This window comes from Amblyomma americanum, chromosome 1 (assembly GCF_052857255.1).
Source record: "Amblyomma americanum isolate KBUSLIRL-KWMA chromosome 1, ASM5285725v1, whole genome shotgun sequence".
Taxonomy (NCBI): domain Eukaryota; kingdom Metazoa; phylum Arthropoda; class Arachnida; order Ixodida; family Ixodidae; genus Amblyomma; species Amblyomma americanum.
In genome coordinates, this window is record NC_135497.1 from 438,460,442 (window position 1) to 438,479,997 (window position 19,556).

General features: G+C 51.9%; 1 protein-coding gene across 1 annotated transcript; it reads left to right on the forward strand.

Moving 5' to 3' along the window:
• The first annotated feature begins 5,321 nt into the window (after positions 1-5,321).
• LOC144125328 (uncharacterized) lies at positions 5,322-19,245 on the forward strand. The gene is made up of 3 exons (XM_077658610.1): positions 5,322-6,049; positions 18,569-18,640; positions 19,136-19,245. Exons 1-3 carry the CDS (start codon positions 5,383-5,385, stop codon positions 19,243-19,245), a joined length of 849 nt encoding a protein of 282 aa, XP_077514736.1. The 5' UTR covers positions 5,322-5,382.
• Positions 19,246-19,556: the final 311 nt, after the last annotated feature.

The window sequence follows — 19,556 nt, forward strand, 5'->3', positions numbered from 1 at the left end:
CATATGGTGTTGTGCAGTGGTGTTGAGTGCAGCGAAAAGTGTTTTGTCGGACGCACTGTGCGAGGCGATTCAGAAAGACAAGGGGAGCTGCATGGACTCAAATGTTCGGAGAACATTATTCTGGAGGGTGAGCGAGTGTGACGTTCCTTGTGTGTGCTACGAGGTTCCGCGTTCGACGGCGCGGCGTAGACGGAGACCCAGATGACAGCGGCATCATAAATTACCCAGCCATGCTCGTTGAAAGTGACGACCAGAACGAAGGGGTTTAAGCCCAACCGGACCCAACCGGACCCGCCGCCGCCGCCGCGGGGAAACGGGCTTTATCCTCCCCAATTGCCGTGGCGGTTCCAGGGGAGGCCTCCCGAGCACATCCCAGGACAAGGGACCACTTTCCCGGCCGGTGACCCGCGGGAACTGTCAGCGGGCCAGAGCGCGCCTTACCTTGAGGAGCGAGTGTCAGTTGATGGATGGAGAGCGGAGGCCGGTGACCCGCGGGAACTGTCAGCGGGCCAGAGCGCGCCTTACCACAGCCGACGCTATGCGCTACCTCGAAGACAACCTTCTTTCCCTCGGACTCAACACGTGAGGGGGGCGAGACCATAAGTGCGGTGGTATGTTTGTGCGCCCAAGTGAAAGCCCTAGCCCCCCTCCTTCCCCTCCATTGTGGGCGTCCTCACCCTAGGGAGTGTGGAGAAGAGGATATAAAAATCGACAAGCAGTACGGAAGAGGGACGCTCAGGACGACATCGTTCGCCAAGGGGGCCTTCAGCGCCGAAGCCCGATGGCGTGCAGCTTCTGCCAGCAACCGTTCGAGCTCAACTCCGGAGCCGCTTCATCGTCCCCATGAAGTTGTCGGCACGTAAGCTCGGACGCCCCAGCCTCTGATGTATAATCTTAATCATGTGTAATTATTGAATATATCTGTTTGTTTAAACTGAGCCATACGGTGTCTCTTTGCCTCTCCGTCCCGTGTGGACCTGCGCATTATGGGCGGTCATCACACAAGTATGGGCGAAATTTCGTTACCGCCTAAACGACAGCAAGGCACTCCTTTTCCGTGGTAGAATAATTCGTTTCAGATCGCGTCAGAGTGCGGCTTGCATAAGCAACCACGCGCTCAACACCATCTTGCCACTGAACGAGGACGGCACCCAGACCAACGTTGCTGGCATCGGTGTGTAGTTCCGTGTCCGCCTCCTCGTCGAAGTGGCCAAGAATGGGCGTAGTTTGGAGGCGGTTCTTGAGGTCTTCGAAGGCCGTCTGCTGGTTCTTGGGCCCAGATGAAAGGTTGGTCGTCCTTTGTCAAGCGAGTTAGAGGCTCGGCTAGTCGGCAGAAGTCTCGCACAAAACGTCGGTAATAGGCGCAAAGACCCCCCCCCCCCAAAAAAAAACGGCGGCGCACAGCACGCTTATCAGGGGGGTCGGAAACGCAGAGACGGCAGCCGTCTTGTAGGGGTCAGGGTAACACCTTCAGCGCTCAAGACATGGTCCAGGAACTTGAGCCGTTGGAACGCAGTGTCATTTCTCTGGTTTGAGTGAGAGGGCGGCCAATCTTAAGGCCTCCAGTACTGCACTCAAGCGCTTGAGATGCTCGTCGTATGTGGCAGGAGAAATGTCATCATCATCAAGGTGGACGAGGCAGGACTGCCATTTGAGGCCAACGAGGACAGTGTCCATCATTCTTTGAAAGGTGGCAGGAGCGGAACACAAGCCAAAGGGGAGCACCTTGAACTCGTACAACCCGTCAGGAGTAACGAACGCAGTCTTCTCGCGGTCCCGTTCATTATCCTCAATCTGCCAGTACCCACTGCGGAGGTTAAAAGAAGAAAAGTAGCGGGCATGACGCACTGGTCGAAAGAGTCATCGATTCGAGGTGACGGGTAAACGTCCTTTTTGGTAATTTTGTTAAGTCTTCGATAGTCGACACAAAATCTCAGTGTCTCGTCCTTCTTGGCGACCAACACAACGGGCGAAGCCCATGGGCTTGTAGACGGTTGTATGGCATCATCCCGGAGCATTTTGTCCACCTGCAGTCGTATCGCCTCACGTTCTCTCGCCGACACTCGATAGAGGTGTTGACGAATAGTCCGCTCACTGTCATCAACTGTGATGCGATGTCTCGTTATGGACGTCTGCCTGACCTTAGAGGTGGTCGCAAAGCCGTCATGAAAAGAGTCAAGGGTGGTTTGCAAGCGGTGATGCTGATCATTGTTCAAAGCAGAGTTCACGTCAGCCTTAACTGTTCGATTAGGTCTTCCTTGAGGGGTTTTCCCTGGACGTTGACAACATACAGTGGGTGGCGGGCTCACTAATTTCATCGAAATAGGTGATGGCTATATTTTTGACCAAGGGGCGGTATTCGGCGCTAAAGTTCGTAACTGTTGTAGCGGCGGGTGCCGCCCAAGTACTCGAACTGCTAGCAACCAAAACTGCACTCACTGGGCAGTGAACGCCGAGATGAGGAGATAGAAAGTGCTGTGCTATAGTAACCTGTTTCATTCGTAATTGCGTGCAGTGATGCACAGAGGCTGGCCGGAACTTCGTGGCTCGATTCACGCCACGAGCGTAGCCTTCGTTAAAGTATTTCAGCGTTGTGTCTCCATGTGTTGCTCTTGGCATGTGGGCGACACCTTTTACCGCTGCTGCCCCATTAATTTTTTTAATGAACTCTCCCTAATTTCATCGAAATAGGCGATGGCTATATTTTTGACCAAGGGGCGGTATTCGGCGCTAAAGTTCGTAACTGTTGTAGCGGCGGGTGCCGCCCAAGTACACGAACTGCTAGCAACCAAAACCATCCCGGTTTATTGCCACATACAGTCATATATATACACATAGCGACACTGGTGCCTCTGGCGGCAGGTGATCCCCAAACCGAAACGGAAACCACATATACAACATATTCCCTTCCTTATAAAAAAGACAGCTACATGGGTTAGTGATTTAGTAGTAATAGTACGTTAGTGCTCTTTTACAGAATTATATTTACAGTAACAACAATGTGCTTGTCTTATGCACTTAATACAAAAATATAAAACAAAAAGAGGAAAACAAGATACAACTCCATATATGTCCATATTTCACAACGTCAGCAAACTCAACGCTCGTGCAGATTGTGACACGTTCATGTTCACTGCAAAACGTGTCTTTCTGTACTTAGTGTCCATAGCGGTCTGGAGGTCGTCTATTCCTTGATGGCTGTACCCTACGCTGAGGTCCCGATGCTTCTGAGAAACCACTGGCGGCAGGCGAAGTCTCTTCCGGCTCACAGCCGGTCACTGGTGACATAGGCGGCTGCTTCGCAGCAGCCACAGCTGAAGTTCCGGTTGGCGCTTCTGAAACGGGTCTCTCCAATGTAGGCGGTGAGCTGCTTTCCCTAGCGGTGTCATTTGTCTCTTCCGGCTCACAGCCGGTCACTGGTGACATAGGCGGCTGCTTCGCAGCAGCCACAGCTGAAGTTCCGGTTGGCGCTTCTGAAACGGGTCTCTCCAAGGTAGGCGGTGAGCTGCTTTTGCTTCACCCGCTCGCGTAGGCGGTGGAGCTCTGAAGTAGGGTCGGTTGCAAATATTGCTGACGGATACCCAACGACATCGAGCCGAGTCCTTGGTAGACGTCCATGCAGGAGAAGTGCTGGAGCAACTGCAGTTGTGGCATGCGGCGTACAACGGTAAATGCCCAAGTATTCTGTTACCGTTTGGCGTAAGGGACGCTGCTCGAGTGTAGCCACTTGAACAAAGGTTTTAAAAACTCTGCTGAACCGTTCTACCTGTCCGTTTGCTAGCGGGCAGTATACGGACGAATGCCGCAAGCGGATGCCGCGATCCTGCAGAAAAGCTTGGAACTCTCGAGATGAAAACTGTGGCCCGTTATCGCAAACAATTTCCTCTGGGTAACCTTCACGTGCGAACACTGACACCAAGAAGCCTGTTACTGTGCGTGTTGTGGCTTGGTTGCAAAAGTATACTTCGGGCCACTTAGAAAAGTAGTCGACCAGCGTGATCGCATATCGACAATCGTGTGGTGCTCTCTCAAATGGGCCAACAATGTCCATGCCAAGCTTTAGCCACGGTTCCTTTGGTAAGGGGACCGGGTTCAATGGTGCAGCCATAACCTTCGTGCTCTTGTCCGCTGCCTGGCATATACTACACGTTTGAATAGCTAGCTCGACTTGCCTGTCCATGGCTGGCCACCAAAATTTTTCTCGCAGACGTGCTTTCGTTCGTACAATTCCAGGGTGAGCCTCATGAGCAGCGGTAATTATCCGCGCTGTAAGTGATGCGGGAACCACAAGGCGTTCGCTACGCAAAATCAAATTGTCCACCACTGACAGTTCATCGCGAAGTTTGAGGAAAGGTTGAAGCTCACCCGGCAGAGATTTTTGCGCAGGTCAGGACGATTCAATGTAGGCCTTGATTCGTTGCAGTGTGCTGTCTTCCGACTGGGCCTGTTCAAACTCTTCCCTGGTAATGCAAGAAGATATAAGGGCAACTGATACAGTTTCGTCTGGTAAAGTCTCTTCTTCCTGAGGAGGTGACGCAGGGAGGCGAGAGAGCGCATCTGCTACTCGATTTTGCGAACCCTTCCGGTACTTTACTGTATAGTTGTACTGCAGTAGGCGCTCCGCCCACCGTGCTATCCGCAAAGGACGCCTTCCTGGCCCTTGAGTAGACAGCAATGCGACCAAGGCTTGATGGTCAGTAAGCAACGTGAAATGGCGTCCCCACAAGTAAACATGCCACTTCTCGCACGCCCAAACACACGCAAGCGCTTCGCGTTCTCCTACTGAATATCTCCTCTCTGCAGATGAAAGCGCTCGAGAAGCAAAGGCGACAGTGTGTAGTTTCTCTCCCTCCACCTGTTGGAGAACCGCTCCAAGCCCACAGTCTGAAGCGTCAGTGGAAACAACAACTGGAAGAGATGCATCGAACGTCCGCAGGACTATGTTGGACGCAAGTGCCTCTTTGGTCTTTCGAAAACTGGAGTCTACTTCGCCAGACCAAACAAATGGTTGCCCCTTTCGAAGCAGAACGCGCATCGGTTCAACCATATCGGCAAAGTTGGGAACGAACCTAGAGTAGTATCCGACCAGTCCCAGGAGCGATCGAAGGCTGGCTGTATTGGTGGGTGCCGGTGTATCCTTGATGGAAGCAACCTTTTCCTCCAGCGGAACAATACCACTTGCTGTGATCCTGTGACCCAAAAATGAAAGTTCCTGCGTATCGAAGATACATTTGCTGTTCAGTTTGAGTCCTAAATAATAAACTGGGATGGTTTTGGTTGCTAGCAGTTCGTGTACTTGGGCGGCACCCACCGCTACAACATTGGCGACGAGGACGGGATCATTTCGGGGGGCGTGACTTTCGCCGCTTGCTTTCCGGCGCCATGAGCATTTCTGGACTCGCGCCGCCGCCCCCGTTCCTGCCTGTGCCTGGTCGACCTGCTGTTGCGTGGCCGCAATGGTTCCGCATCTTCGAGAACTACGTGCTTGCTTCGGGGGCCTCTGACTGCACGCCGGATCGTCGCAAAGCACTACTTCTTCACAGCCTCGGCGTAGAAGGTCAGCGCATATTTTACACATTACCACTTCCATCGTTGGACAACGTCAAGCTCGGTGAGCAAACTGCTACTGAGAAAACGTCGGAAGATAGCAAGGGCACAGGCGACACAAGGCCTGAAGTATCGTCGTACGATATCGCAGTCGCCGCTCTGCATGATCATTTTTCGGCAACAAGCAATGTTGTTGCCGAACGGCATCGTTTCAGTAGGCGAGTTCAGCAAGCTGGTGAATCAGTGAATGAGTACATCACTGCATTGCGGGAGCTTTCTGCTACGTGCTCTTTTCCTGTCGAAGAAGATTCGCTGCGTGACCAGATCGTTGCTGGTATTTCGTCTCGGAGCTTGCGCGAGCGTCTTCTGCTTGAAGGATCGTCTCTCTCGTTCGCTAGAGCAGTACTACTGGCAAGGCAGTTTGAGCAGGCGTACAATGATCTGCAAGAATTTCCTTCTGTAGATGTTGGACGCATAAATACTCGTGGAAATACGCCTACGCGTACACCACAATCCGACGAGAGCTCGAAGTGGTCGCACAACCGCCAGTCTCATTGTTACCGCTGCGGTTCATCCCAGCACAATGCAGCATCAGTTCGCTGTCCAGCCAAAAGCAAGCGTTGTCACCATTGCGGTGTCATGGGTCACTTCCGCTCTGTTTGCCAGAAACGAGGCTCCGCTCCGGTTCGTGAGGTAGACAGCCAAGACTCTCCTAGCGAGGAAGTTTTGAGCATTCTGGCTGTGACGACGGCCGCTCGCTCCGCTGTTTACGTCACAGTTTCGATTGACCGTGCGGACATAACTTTCCTTGTAGATTCTGGGTCGTCAGTTTCCATTGTTGCACACGATCTTTTTAAGCAGTATTTTGAAGGCCAAGTACTTTTGACCCCGACTGTTCGGTTACTGGACTATTCAAAACAGCCAATTCCGGTTCGTGGCTGTTTCTTCGCTGACGTTACGTACAAAGCTAGCACAACAAGCCTTCTTTTCTACGTCGTAGAACAAGGCACCTCACTCTTGGGTATCGATCCCATCCTCGTCGCCAATGTTGTAGCGGCGGGCCGCCCAAGTACACGAACTGCTAGCAACCAAAACCATCCCGGTTTATTGCCACATACAGTCATATATATACACATAGCGACACTGGTGCCTCTGGCGGCAGGTGATCCCCAAACCGAAACCGAAACCACATATACAACAGTAACCAGAAGCTCAGTTCACTGGTTCTGCAAGGCAACGACACCTCGTGCGATGTAGACTTGTTGGCTCAGCAGTAAAGACAAGTTTGCTTCTGCGATGCCGTTGGACGCGCGGAGGTTGTCGCAGTCCACCGTAACTAATAAGCTGGAACGCGGTGGTAGAGTGACGAGGTCGCTGGACAGGCGAAAAACGGGTCTTCCTGGCGCATTGTCGTCGGCTACGGTGCATGGGGCGGAGAATGTCACCATGAATTCGCGGAGGTCGATGACATCCCCATTTTCGCGAAGAAAATCGAGACCGAGGATCAGGTCCTTGGAGCACTCAGCCAGCACAGCGAAGCAACCAGTGATGATACCGTGAATCTCAATACAAGTGGTGCAGACGCCGAGCGGCATCACCACGTGACCGCCAGCGGTCCGAATTTGTGTTCCGTGCCAGGGTGTCAGCACTTTTCTCAAGAGGGTAGCAAGACCAAGACTCATAACTGAGAAATCTGCGCCGGTATCGACGAAGGCAGTCACATGATGGTTGTCAGCGAGGACCGGTATTTCGGCTGAAACGATCTAATTTTCTGGAACGCGCGCAGTGGAAGGTTCCGGAGTGGAGGGTCGAGGTGTTCGTAGAGATGAGGCGTCGAGCAGAGGCTGTTCTGGGCGTCAGAAGGCGGTCGGAGCAGGTGGAAGATCGGGTTGAAGGGTCAAGTCAGCGAGCGGAGGATCTTGTTCGAATTGCGGAGCAACGGCGGCTCTACCCCCAGAGGTCACCGTCTTCAGTTCTCTAGGCGTGGACTACGGGACTGCCGGATGGACGGCTGGCGACCTGGGGAAGAAAACCGACGGGGCAACGGCGACTTGGACGGGCGCTGTAGCGAAAGCACAGGGTGGACGCTGGCCAACAGGTACTGCTCGATGTCGCGGGGTCGTTCACCATAGCGTGGCCGGGGTGCGTCTAGTGAAAACCCTCGCAGGCCCATCCGACGATACGGGCAGTGACGCAATATGTGGCCGGATTCACCGCAGTGGAAGCACAGGGGCCGGTTGTTCGATGTGCGCCACGCGTGTGCTTTGCTGAGGGGTGGTTGTGCGTCGGAGAGGGCAGGCGAAGTCGAAAAGCGTTGACGCGGTGCATTGGAGCAGGGCAGTAAAACGCCGGTGGTGCTGGCGCAGAGCTGCGCAACGCTTCATTGTACGTCATGACATACGGCTCAGGCAGCGGCTGGGGACAGGCCATTGGCTGCACCGCTCGACGGACTTCGTCGTGAATGACATCTGAGATGGCTCCGACACCTGGGTGTTGCTCGACAGGACGAAGCTTCTGTAGCTCCTCGAGCACAATGCTCCTGACAAGCTCACGGAGGGCCTCACTCTCGGTTCCAAGCAGCGGCATGTTGGCGTCCATAGCAGTTATATTCGGCGGACGGCCGTAATGCGCGAACTTCTGCTGCAAGGCGCGCTCCATGCTCGTCGCCTCCAGAGCAAAGTCAACCATTGTGCTAAGAGGGGTGCGCGCCAGTCCTACGAAAAGCTGCTCTTTCACTCCTCGCATAAGATGACGCACCTTCTTCGCTTCAGACATGGTAGTATCTGCGCGGTTGAAGAGCCGCGTCATGTCTTCTACGAACATGGCGACGCTCTCATTTGGCCGCTGCACTCGGGACTGCAGGGCAACTTCAGCTCGCTCCTTCCGTTCGTTGCTGCCGAAGGTGTCGAGCAACTGTCGCCGGAAGCCTTGGCAGGTGGGGATAGCGGACTCGTGGTTTTCAAACCACGTCTTGGCATAGTCTTCCAGGGCAAAATAGACATTGCGTAGCTTGCGGTCCTCGACCCACAGGTTAAACGCTGCGACTCGGTCGTAGCTGGCCAACCAGTCTTCCACGTCTTCGAACTTGTCGCCGTGAAACGACGTGGGAGTGCGAGGCGCATGAAAGAGCAGCGGTGGGGAACTGACGGCATTCTGGGTGGTCTGACTTGCCGCAGTGGACGTCATTGCGCGGGGTCGTGCCGTCAGGGGCCGGAACTCAGGATTTAAGCCTCGTAAGCGGCGGCTTGCCTTGTGGACAGGTGTCGTGTCCACGGGGTGTAGCTGGGCGTCGTCGGAGGCTCCCGGGAGCTCTTCGTGCATTGGGAAATTACCCAGCACCTCCACCAAAATGTCATCGAAAGCCGGCAGGAAGGGCAGAAGGGCACACCAGGACTAGTCAGGCAGACACTCTCAGCGAACGAACGCACGAGCCGGGGAAGACAAAGAAGACCAGCGGGTGCTGTCCCACCGCATGGCAGCGCCAGTAAAAGGCTAACACTGTGGAAATATTCAAGAATTTTGGAATACTGTAGAACCTCGCTGTTATGTCTTTCACAAGACCGTGAAGAAAAAAAAAACGTACTAGCTGTGAAACGCTTGAAAAAAATGGTAGGGGTTTAATGTAGTTAAACTGAGGAGGACGTGTGAAAGCACTTGAGGCCCATTGATGGAGCAGCTGAGCAAGGCCTCCGCCACTGGCACTCCATCAAAGGTCAAAGGTTCAGGCTTAACACATACCTCGGGTTTTTCAGCTTTGCCAGTGAAGTAGCGCTTTCACGCTAAACAAAAACGTGCATTGTTGTCTGTCGTTTCCTTTTTACTTCTACTAAGGGCGGCATGCTTCTCTGTAAGTTTCGAGGCTTTGTAGCACTCGCGATTGCTCGCATGCACAGAAAATCCTAAATGCCCTGTGACAGCTCTCCATCTGCCTGAGCAGCTGTTGATGGATGGGAGGCAGGAGCAAAGAGGGTGGGCGCACGGAGCAGGTGGAGATTGGGTATGCTGGCGCGCCTTTGCGCTCTCTTCCCAGCAGCTGCTTTAATTCTACACAGTCCTCATCTACTGCAATCAAGAAATTGCGTTTTTAAGCTGAGACGACGAGGAAAATGCGGATGATAAAAACATGCGTTGGAGCCAACCCGCTCATCTGTGTCGTGCAGCACTGCCCGTGCGGAGTTTGCCTGTCATCGATTCGCTTCTGTGCCTTTGCTCTCGTTCATGTTCGCGCCGCATCAGCAATGGAGCTGCACCAACAGCCAGAACAAAATTCACGCCTCCCTCAGGTGTGCTCGGTGTCGGTGTGGGTGTAACATGCCAGAAGCTGTCGAACATGGTGGTGGCCAAGCGCCGCTGGAATCGAGTTCCACTGTAGCCAGTGTGCCGTTGCCGTTCCGCACATGCTGAATGTAGATTGTCAAAATTCCGGCACAGGGTAAACCACTATCGTGAAGTGACATTCGCGACGTAGCATGTGGGAACGCTGCCACAGTTGCGACATAACAGCCGAGTTTGTATTGCATGTGTTTCTATAGGAAAGCTTGGTCGGGACTGGCTGGTAAAAACTTAAGAGCCGGGAAAACGCAGCAGCCGGGAACGTTCAGCGGGGTCTTCTGTAATATTTTATTTGCTGCATGAAAAATAAAGAATATATATTGGCTGCTGACATAATCAAGAGTTTAATGGACATTTGTATCCTGTGACTGCTTGTTCGACAGACAAATTTTCTGCCACTGATGAGGTGAATCGTTGAATGTTTCAGTGTCCTTGCATGTACGAGATTTCTGTTCCGCTTATTTGGCATGCACTGGCCCCATACCTAGTTACAGCAGAATCTCGATGATGCGAATCTCACATGGCCATGACAATATTCATATCACCCAAAATGAACCAAATTCATCCGCCGAATTTACGGACATCTATTTTTGGCTTTTTGCGTTCTTGCAAGCTTCTGGTACGGCCGAGGTCATAAGGCATTGCGTATATACAGGGTGGCTAGTTTTTCTAGCACAATTTCCCCTCTGTCCTTCAACACATCTGCTTTTACCTCATCTTCACCAACTGCTTTTCCTTTTGCATTGCTCCTAATGCTTTCTTTACTTCTCTTTTGTTACTGGCGGAATAACGCATTGCTATGCTCTACTGTCTTTCTCATTAGCGCTCTGATAACACTGGCTACTGTGCAGATTTGTGTAGAGCTCTTCGGCTACGTTAACTGTCTTATCCATATTGCTAATCACATTGTCCTCCTTGTCTCTTAGCGCATACATCTGATTTTTAGCTATGCCTAGTTTCCTCTTCACTGCTTTCAGGCTGCCACCATTCTTTAGAGCATGCTCGATCCTCTCCATATTGAACTTCGTTATGTCGGCTACCTTGCGCTTATTTATTAACTTCGATAGCCCTGCTGGTTCTATCCTGTCGGTAGGGTTAGATGCCCTATTGCTTTGGCATTTCTTAATAAGATCTTTGGTTCCCAGAGATAGCTTGTTGGTATCCTGTCGAGCCGTCCTACGGCCTACTTCTACTGCGCACTCCTTAATGGTAGCTGTCAGATTATCGTTTATTGTATGGATATTCAGATCATCTTCCTCACTTAAGGCTGAATATCTGTTTTGCAGCGATATCCTGAATTCCTCTCTTTTCCCTCTTATCGCTAACTCGTTAATGGACTTCTTCTTCACTATCTTCTTCCGTTCCCTCTTCAAGTCTAAGACAATTCGAGACCTTACCATTCTGTGGTCGCTACAACACACCTTTCCGACGACGTCCACATCCTGAACGATACCAGGTAGAGCGCATAGTATGAAGTCGATTTCATTTTTAGTCTCACCATTGGGGCTCTTCCAGGTCCACTTCCTGTCTCCTCGCTTGCAGAAGAAGGTATTCATAATCCGTAAATTATTTCGATCTGCGAATTCGACTAATAACTCTCCCCTACTTTTTCTAAGACCTATTCCATAGTCACCTACCGCGTGGTCGTCAGTCTGCTTCTTGCCCACCTTCGCGTTGAAGTTGCCCATCAGTACAGTGTACTGTGATTTAACTTTGTTCATTGCCGATTCCACGTCTTCATAGAAACGTTCAACGGCCTGGTCATCATGGCAGGACGTAGGCGCGTAGGCCTGGGCACGTTCAGCTTGTACTTCCTACTGAGCGTAATTACGATAGCTGCCGCCCTCTCGTTAATACTACTATAGAGCTCCTCTACGTTGCCAGCTATATCCTGATTAATGAGGAATCCCACACCTAGTTCTCGTCTATCTACTAATCCGCGATAGCACAGTATGTGACCGTTCTTTAGTACTGTATACGCCTCACCTGTCCTCCTAACTTCACGAAGCCCTATGACATCCCATTTAATTCCCGCCAGTTCCTCGAACAGCACTGCTAGGTTAGCCTCACTGGATAAGGTTCTAGCGTTGAACGTTACCAGGTTCAGATTCCAGTGGCGGCCTGTCCGGAGCCAGAGATTCTTAGCACCCTCCGCTGCGTCACAGGTCTGACCGCCGCCTTGACGAGTTGCGCCGCAGCCGCTGGGGACTGAGGGCCGAAGGTTAATTGGTTTGCTCATAGAAAGTTGTGGCCAAGTACTACACCAGGGTGGGCAAATCCTGTGCTGGTGAGGGAGTGCGTTGTCGGTTCTGGTCTCCGAGCGCAGCCCTCACCCCAGGCCTGGTTGTGCAATTCCATCGCCGCGTGGACTTTTTTTTATCCAGTGGAGAATTGCGCGGCACCGGGATTCGAACCCCGGTCCTCATTCACGCGAGGCGGATGCTCTACCTCTACGCCATAGCTGCAAGCTGCAAGAACGCAAACATTATCTTAATTCACAAGAAAGGAGACGCCAAGGGCTTGAAGAATTACAGACCGATCAGATTACTGTCCGTTGCCTACAAGGTATTTACTAAGGTAATCACTAATAGAGTCAGGGCAACCTTAGACTTTAATCAACCAAAGGATCAGGCAGGCTTTCGTAAAGGGTATTCGACAACAGATCACATTCACATTATCAATAAGGTGATAGAGAAATGCGCTCAATATAACCAACCTCTATATATCGCCTTCATTGATTACGAGAAAGCATTCTACTCTGTGGACACCTCAGCTGTCATACAGGCATTGCGGAATCGGGGTGTAGAAGAGCCTTATGTCAAAATACTGGAAAATATCTATAGCAACTGCACAGCTAGCATAGTCCTCCATAAAGTCAGCAATAAAATTCGAATAAGAAAGGGCATCAGGCAAGGAGACACGATCTCGCCAATGCTACTCACCGCCTGTTAACAGGAGGTATTCTGAGGTCTGAATTGGGAACAGTTAGGGATAAGAGTTAATGAAGAATACACAAATAATCTGCGACTCGCTGATGACATTGCCTTGCTGAGTCGTAACAACTGTTCGTAACAACCGTTTCTGCCCATTGCGTACAATGCATTCTGGTCAAGGGATTTTACGAAATCGTATCAGCTGGAATCATATCATCGAGCTTCTGCTGTAGCTGATTCTGCAGGTACGAATAGTTAGCCTATTAAAAAGTCTGAGACAACATATTTTTTGATAGGACAATATAAGTTGTAGATGAAAGTGTGTATTGTAAATTTTTTTTTATTCGAGAAGTGTGCCATGAGGCATAAGTTGAAAAAGGAAAGGGGGAAGGAATGCACGGGATTGAAAGTTAAAAGAAGGAGTGAAGAACCGTTGCGGTGTGGTAGTCAAAGAGGTTATTAATGAAACGGTTGTCCATTGTCCACTTATCGTAGTCACTTTCGCAATTCCACCGCAGGCCCACCTCCCTGAGGAGCCGTTTTCTGATAGCAGCCGTCGCTGGGCACGTCCACAAGTGCCGCACATCACAAATGTCCGGTGCAGCGCTACAGTGAGGGCACATGTCAGGTACTGGCAGATCTTTGGCACGCCACCGATGACGGACAGATGGTGTCAGAGCCGCCCCTGCCCGAATCCGGCGCACGGATACCTCCTCCTGCCGAGTAAGACTATGGGGGAGAGGGAGCGAGCACGGAGGAATTAGAGCGCGTGTTCGCTGGCGCAGAACTACGGAATCGGAAACATGGGACAGGAACGGATCTGGGGGAAGAGGGGAAGGTGGCGGATTGTCTAATGTATGAAGATGAGTCATAGCATCTGCTTGAATGTTATGTGGATCCTGGGCATGGCCGCGAATCCAGTGTATGCGCACAGGACATGGATACTTTGCGCAGAGCACATGAATAGATTGTGAAATCTAGAACGTTCGTCGAACAGCCTTAAGCTGTTTAAGGGCGGTGCGGGAGTCGGTGTAAATATGAACTGTATTGAATGTTGGAACGAGCGGAAGGGAAGCAATGGCATTATAAATGGCTTGAAGTTCCAATGCCAGGGGAGTGCACGTATCCGCAGTATACGTCGCGCGAGAGTTGAGATGCGGATGAGATGGACTATACACAGCAGTAACTTCCCTCTCTGCAGAATGTGATGCATCCGTGTATAACATGCACCCTTCAGGCAGATACGCTGCTGATACCGACAGGGAAACAGTGGGGCGATTGTCAGTGAGCTGGCAATAGGACCACGGTGGAAGTGTCTTTAAACGATGAAGTTTGAGAGACTGTTTTCGAGCTCTATTTTCCACATGTTGGTCGATGATTTCACTGAGTGTATTAAGTTGGGCGAACTCCTGTAGCACAGGTATGGGTGTTAAACGAGGCAGATATGTTATGACGCGCATAGCCTCACGATTGATAGCTTCAAGGGAGTTCCATTGTCTGCGGGTGAGACGTTGGAATTGTGCCTGATATACTATCCGTGGCTGAAGGATAGAGCGCACAAGCTGGCGGGCCGTATGAGCACGTGCGCCACCAGAGCGCATAGCTATGCGACGAATCAGACCTAGAGTAGCGTGAGCCAATTTACGGGTGGCTGTCAGCCACGGGGTGCCAGTCCCAGATGTATGGAGGAGAAGACCAAGAATACGAACAGTTTCTACCTGAGGAATCAGAGAATTATGTACGGTAAAATTTAAAGGGGGAGCTTTCCGTAAGGCGGCTTTATTTCCAATTCGAGTGAAACATGATTTAGTAGGAGAGAGTGTTAGACCCAGAGGTGGGAGGCGAGATGTCAATACATCCAGCGCGTGTTGAAGGACCGACTGATGAATAGACGCATCTGGATGACAACACCACAAGGTGATATCATCGGCATATGCAAGCACGCGGATAGAAGGGATGGTCTCCAGGGCTCGAACAAGAGGAATTAAAGCCACATTAAATAATGTGGGGGCGAGAACGGAGCCCTGCGGCACTCCTCTATTGGAAGTGAAATTACCAAAGGGCTTGCCGTGGACACGCACGCTGAAGGTTCGATTTGCTAAAAAGGCGTGAATGGATAGAAGGAACCGGTGAGGGAGACCAAGAGTTTGAAGGGAGGCAAGAATGGCAGAGTGAAGGATGTTATAATATGCCTTTGTTATGTCTGTAGCGATTACGGTGCGTACAAGGTGACTCTGCGGAGAGTGGTCAAGCACGTCAGCAGCCAAAGCAGCAAGGCCGTCCTCCGTTCCAATTTGTGGGCGGAAACCAATTTGGGAATCTGGGTAACAATCATGGGATTCCAGCCACCACGACAAGCGTGCGGCTAGAATGTTTTCATAAAGCTTGCAGATCGTAGGTGTAAGGGAAATTGGACGAAGTGTCGAGAGAGATACTGGAGGCTGACCTGACTTGGGTATTGGAACCACAATAGAATTCTTCCAGTCTCCCGGCATGACGCCAGAAAGCCACACTTCGTTAAAAGTATCAAGTAGGGTTTGCAAAGCCCTCCCTTCCAAGTTACGGAATAAGGAGTTAGGTATGCCGTCGTGCCCGGGAGTAGTAGTAGTTTTTAAACGTTCAATGGGGGCCAGCAGCTCTGCCATGGTGAGGTCAGAAGTAATCCCATCGGGGGGCTCTGTTACCGATAAGTCTGGTGGAGACGTAGCGGTGCAGTCATGGTTTGGAAAAAATTGACGGGCCGCTTGTTGTGCAAATGTGTCCTCATCCACATTTAGCGCGAGGCGAATGCTCTCTGTGTAATCTGCAACCTGAGAAGGGCGCTCCATGTGTGAAACACTCTCCAAAGATGTCGATCGCCCTGCGTAGAGGACAGGCGGGCACACCATGCAGCCCAGCGTTGCCTGCCTAGCCGCTTTGCATAGCGCCGCGCCCGTGCGGTAGCGCGGTGAAGAGTAGGAAGAGCCGAAGGGTCATCGGGGTGACGAGTAGCGTAAAGATGCGCCTGGCGACAAAGAACCCATAGATTCAGGAGATGTATGTACGGGTTTGGGTCGTCTTCATTTACAGTAGTGGTAATAGTGTGAGTAGTGAGAACAGCAGAGAGAGTAGACAATGCTGAAGAGGGGCTGAATGTAGATAAATGATTGTCTGCGCGTACAGAGTCCCATGATGTTATTCGTACAGTGCGGCGTATTTTCCGTAGACTCGTAGGCGTGAGGGAGATAAAAATAGGGCTGTGATCGCTACCCCAAGTATCAGAATCAACAGCCCAACCAGGGTTACCGGGGCCTAACCACCAAGTCAAAGGTGAATACGGGCCACCTCGTGGGCGGGTAGAAGTATTCGGGTGGTTTAAAAGTTAAAGGAATGATCCGAAAAGCTCCCTTGGATGTGTGCAACCCTTGAGGAATCCGATGGGTAACTCCACGCAGTGTGTGCGCCGTTGAAGTCATCAGCAACTAGAATAGGGATACCCGATTTGGTAGAACGTAGAAAACGAACCCATCCCAGATTGTGAGATGCGGAGCCAGGACGACTATAAAAAGAAACTAGAATAAGGGGTGTGCGTGCAGGTTTTACGAGAAGGGCGACAACCTCTTGACGTGTGTTGCACCACTGTGAAAGGTCGAGCGGTGTGTGCGGAACTGAACTGTGAATATAAATTGCAGATTTACCTGGGCTGAGGGAGGAGGTGGTGCAACGGCGATCAGGGATAGAGGGTGAATGGTATGCGCAGAAACCTGAAAGGCGTAGGAGTGCATTATGCTCTTGCAGTAGGAACGCCCATGCCCTCAGCTTTCCGTCGCGAAGGCGGATGTTCACCTCTGAGGCCTTATTAGCGAATCCTCGACAGTTCCACTGCACCACCACCGATGATGATGCGCTATCTATGACGAGGCCGAAGAGCTTCCACGATGAGGGATGTCACCTGCTCCATCAGCGCTAATATGTTATCTCAGAAGTACTTGTATTTGGGCGTGTTGGTTCATATCTTTTCAGGAGGACACAGGGGCGCAACAAAAACACACGGACATAGAAGTAGACAGGGACGAGCGCTTATCCACTGTCTTATCCACTGTCGGGGTAGTCACGGCTAACAGGTGGTCGGCACCTGATTGTGGGCCAGTGCTTACCCTAGGTGATTCCTCTGATGATTGCTCCCGAGTTATTAGAATTCTTCGAGATGATTGAGAACGACGCTGTTCCCGGCGCTGGGTGAGTTCGTCTTCTCGGCGGCGAGCCTCCGCGATCGCATTATCTAAAGCTGTGTCTTCATCTGTGGTATCCACATGTGATGGATGCACTGGACGTTTTGGCGTACCATTTGATCCGGGAAGGTGAGCCGCTTGTGCATATGTACGCTGGTGAGGTGACGTATGGTGAGCAACGGGCTCAGATAAAGGAAGTTCAGGGAACTCGTTGTCACATGCGAGAGCTGCAGAGCGATTATTTGTAGGAACATCCATTTTTGTAGGCGACTTGTGAAACTTCTTCGCCTGCTTCTTCTTTGGACAAGCGGGGGAGCGAATGTCATGGTCCGGTGATTTGCGCAGGGCACAATGAACTGTTGGTTCATTCATGTCGGCCACAGCTGCTGGATTAGGGCAGGTATTTTGCATATGTCCTTCTTTGTGGCAGTGATAACAAAAAATACGACGAGGTCGGAAGGGCTGTGGTTTGACGATCGCACTGTAGTAGGTAAGGTACTTCGGGAGAGTCAACGGGCCTCGCAGGATGAGCAGGTATGAGCCCCGGCGAGCCATAGGCCGTGCTTGCAGTACAACATGAGTTGAGCAGCGAATATTTGCGCGCACCTCCTCGGGAGGGCTCGTGCTGTCGACATGATAAACCATGCAGCGTAGTGTGCCAGGACCAGATGCAAAATATATTTGCACCGGGACATGCTTGCTGTCATCTAGGGGATCCGCGTAACTGCGCAAAGTTTCTGGGCGTCCATCAAGGATGACAAGTTTACCGTGATGGTGTTCGATGGGCGATGGACGACAAACCCGCAGTAGTTCGAAGAGCCAAGAGCATGGTCAATTGTGGCTTGAACATTCCGGGCAGGGATGGCAGTCATATCAAAACGCAATGTAGGCTTGATGGTAACGCGGAACGAGTTCGCAGCAGGCGGAAGAGAGCCTTGACTCACGGGAGGCATCTGTGGAGGAGGCTCAGACGCTCGTGACGGCCCTTGGTTGGAATACTGAACTGGCGCGACGGGCACAGTTTCTTGAGGGAGTGCCACGGGCACGGAGGCGGTAGAGCAGTCCATGTCACAGGCCAAAGTCGTAGCATCGGAAGACGGCGCAGGCTGGAGGCCCAGAGGCGCTGACGATTGCGTGGACGTGGAGGCTGCGTCAGGTGGCAACACAGCGGGCATCCGCGTAGCTGTCGTCGACAACGCAGAATCCATGCAGCCGCGTAGCGCGGCCTCGCTCGGCATGCCCGAGCTAAGCCTAGCTTGCCCCTGAGGGTTCCGGTAAGGTTTTCTCACTTGAGAATGCGCCCACCGTGCCGGGAATTTCTCCGCAGGGGCGTTGTCAGCATTCGGTCTCACGGAGGGCACTGTCCGACCCACGCCACACGCGAGAAGACAGCGAAAAGCGAAAACACAGACCTAGAAGCAGACACGTAGCCACCCACTAGGTCTTCGCCTTCTCAAATTGTAAATATTGTGCTCACAGTATGTATGTAGCATGTGATTTCACATGCCAGGGATGTGACATGTGTTCTTGTCCCCCTTTTTGCAGCTGTGCCGACCTTCTTTGTGTTTGCGCGCAAGGTGGATGCCCTGAACAACCATTTGCCTGAGCTCAACTACAGTGAACTAGAACATACACAGTGGCTGGAGCGGAGGCCCGGCTCACCGTTCGCCGCTTGCCTCCTTCGGGAGAAAGTAGCGGCGGCGCTGTCGTCGCCCGCACTTGAAGCGAGCGCGCTCGTCGTCTGCTACTGCGCATCGCTTCGCATTGTTTTCGTCGCGGCACCTCGCCCCTTTCGTTCCTTCTTCTGCGTCAGTGTCTTGATGAAGCCGCCCAAGCGGCGGTTAAACCACTGTTACGCGCCAGGCTGCACAACTGGGTACGCAAGAACAGCCCAAGAGCGGAAGTTATCTCTTTTCAAGGCTCCCGAAGATGAAACCCAAAGGCTTGTTTGGCAGCGAAATCTGCGCAGGCTTGACAGGCCGCTTGGCCCCGATTGTGCAGTTTGCGAACTCCATTTTGAACCGCACCTCATTTTGAAGGACTGTGTTCACGTTATAGATGGAAAGGAACTCAGATACCTGAGGGGGACTTCAAAGCTCGCCCCTAATGCAGTTCCAACCCTTCTCCCGAACTTGCCCGCCTATTTGAGCAAGACAACTCCCGACTCCAAGGCTCCAAAGAAAAAGACGGCAGCAAGACGAGCCATGCGATACCAGATGTAAAGTTCGCCGCTCAGACCGCGATCAAGAGAGAGATCATGGTGCGGACGTTGCAGTGGGCAACGAAGAATGCGAAGGTGTTGCCGCAACGAACAAAGTTGTTAATGTCGCGACCTGCGTGGACTCACACCTCCTTCGATATCTTGGGCGCTGCATGAGTTCCCTGGATTTACCGGAGTGTGCTACGTGTGCGCTGCGACGAATGAAATTACTGTCGCAAGAGCAGTGTTTTTCGACACTGAGGCCGAAAGCACCGTGACGTGCAAGGTGCATCTTATGGGCAAGCTAGTAGAAGAGAGTAATATTGTGTCATT

Coding starts and splice junctions, on each gene's coding strand:
- LOC144125328 (XM_077658610.1), top strand. CDS start 5,383: ATGAGCATTTCTGGACTCGCGCCGCCGCCCCCGTTCCTGCCTGTGCCT. Junction 6,050..18,568: donor TCGTGGAAATACGCCTACGC/GTACACCACAAT, acceptor CCCTTTTTGCAG/CTGTGCCGACCTTCTTTGTG. Junction 18,641..19,135: donor TTTGCCTGAGCTCAACTACA/GTGAACTAGAAC, acceptor CCCCTAATGCAG/TTCCAACCCTTCTCCCGAAC.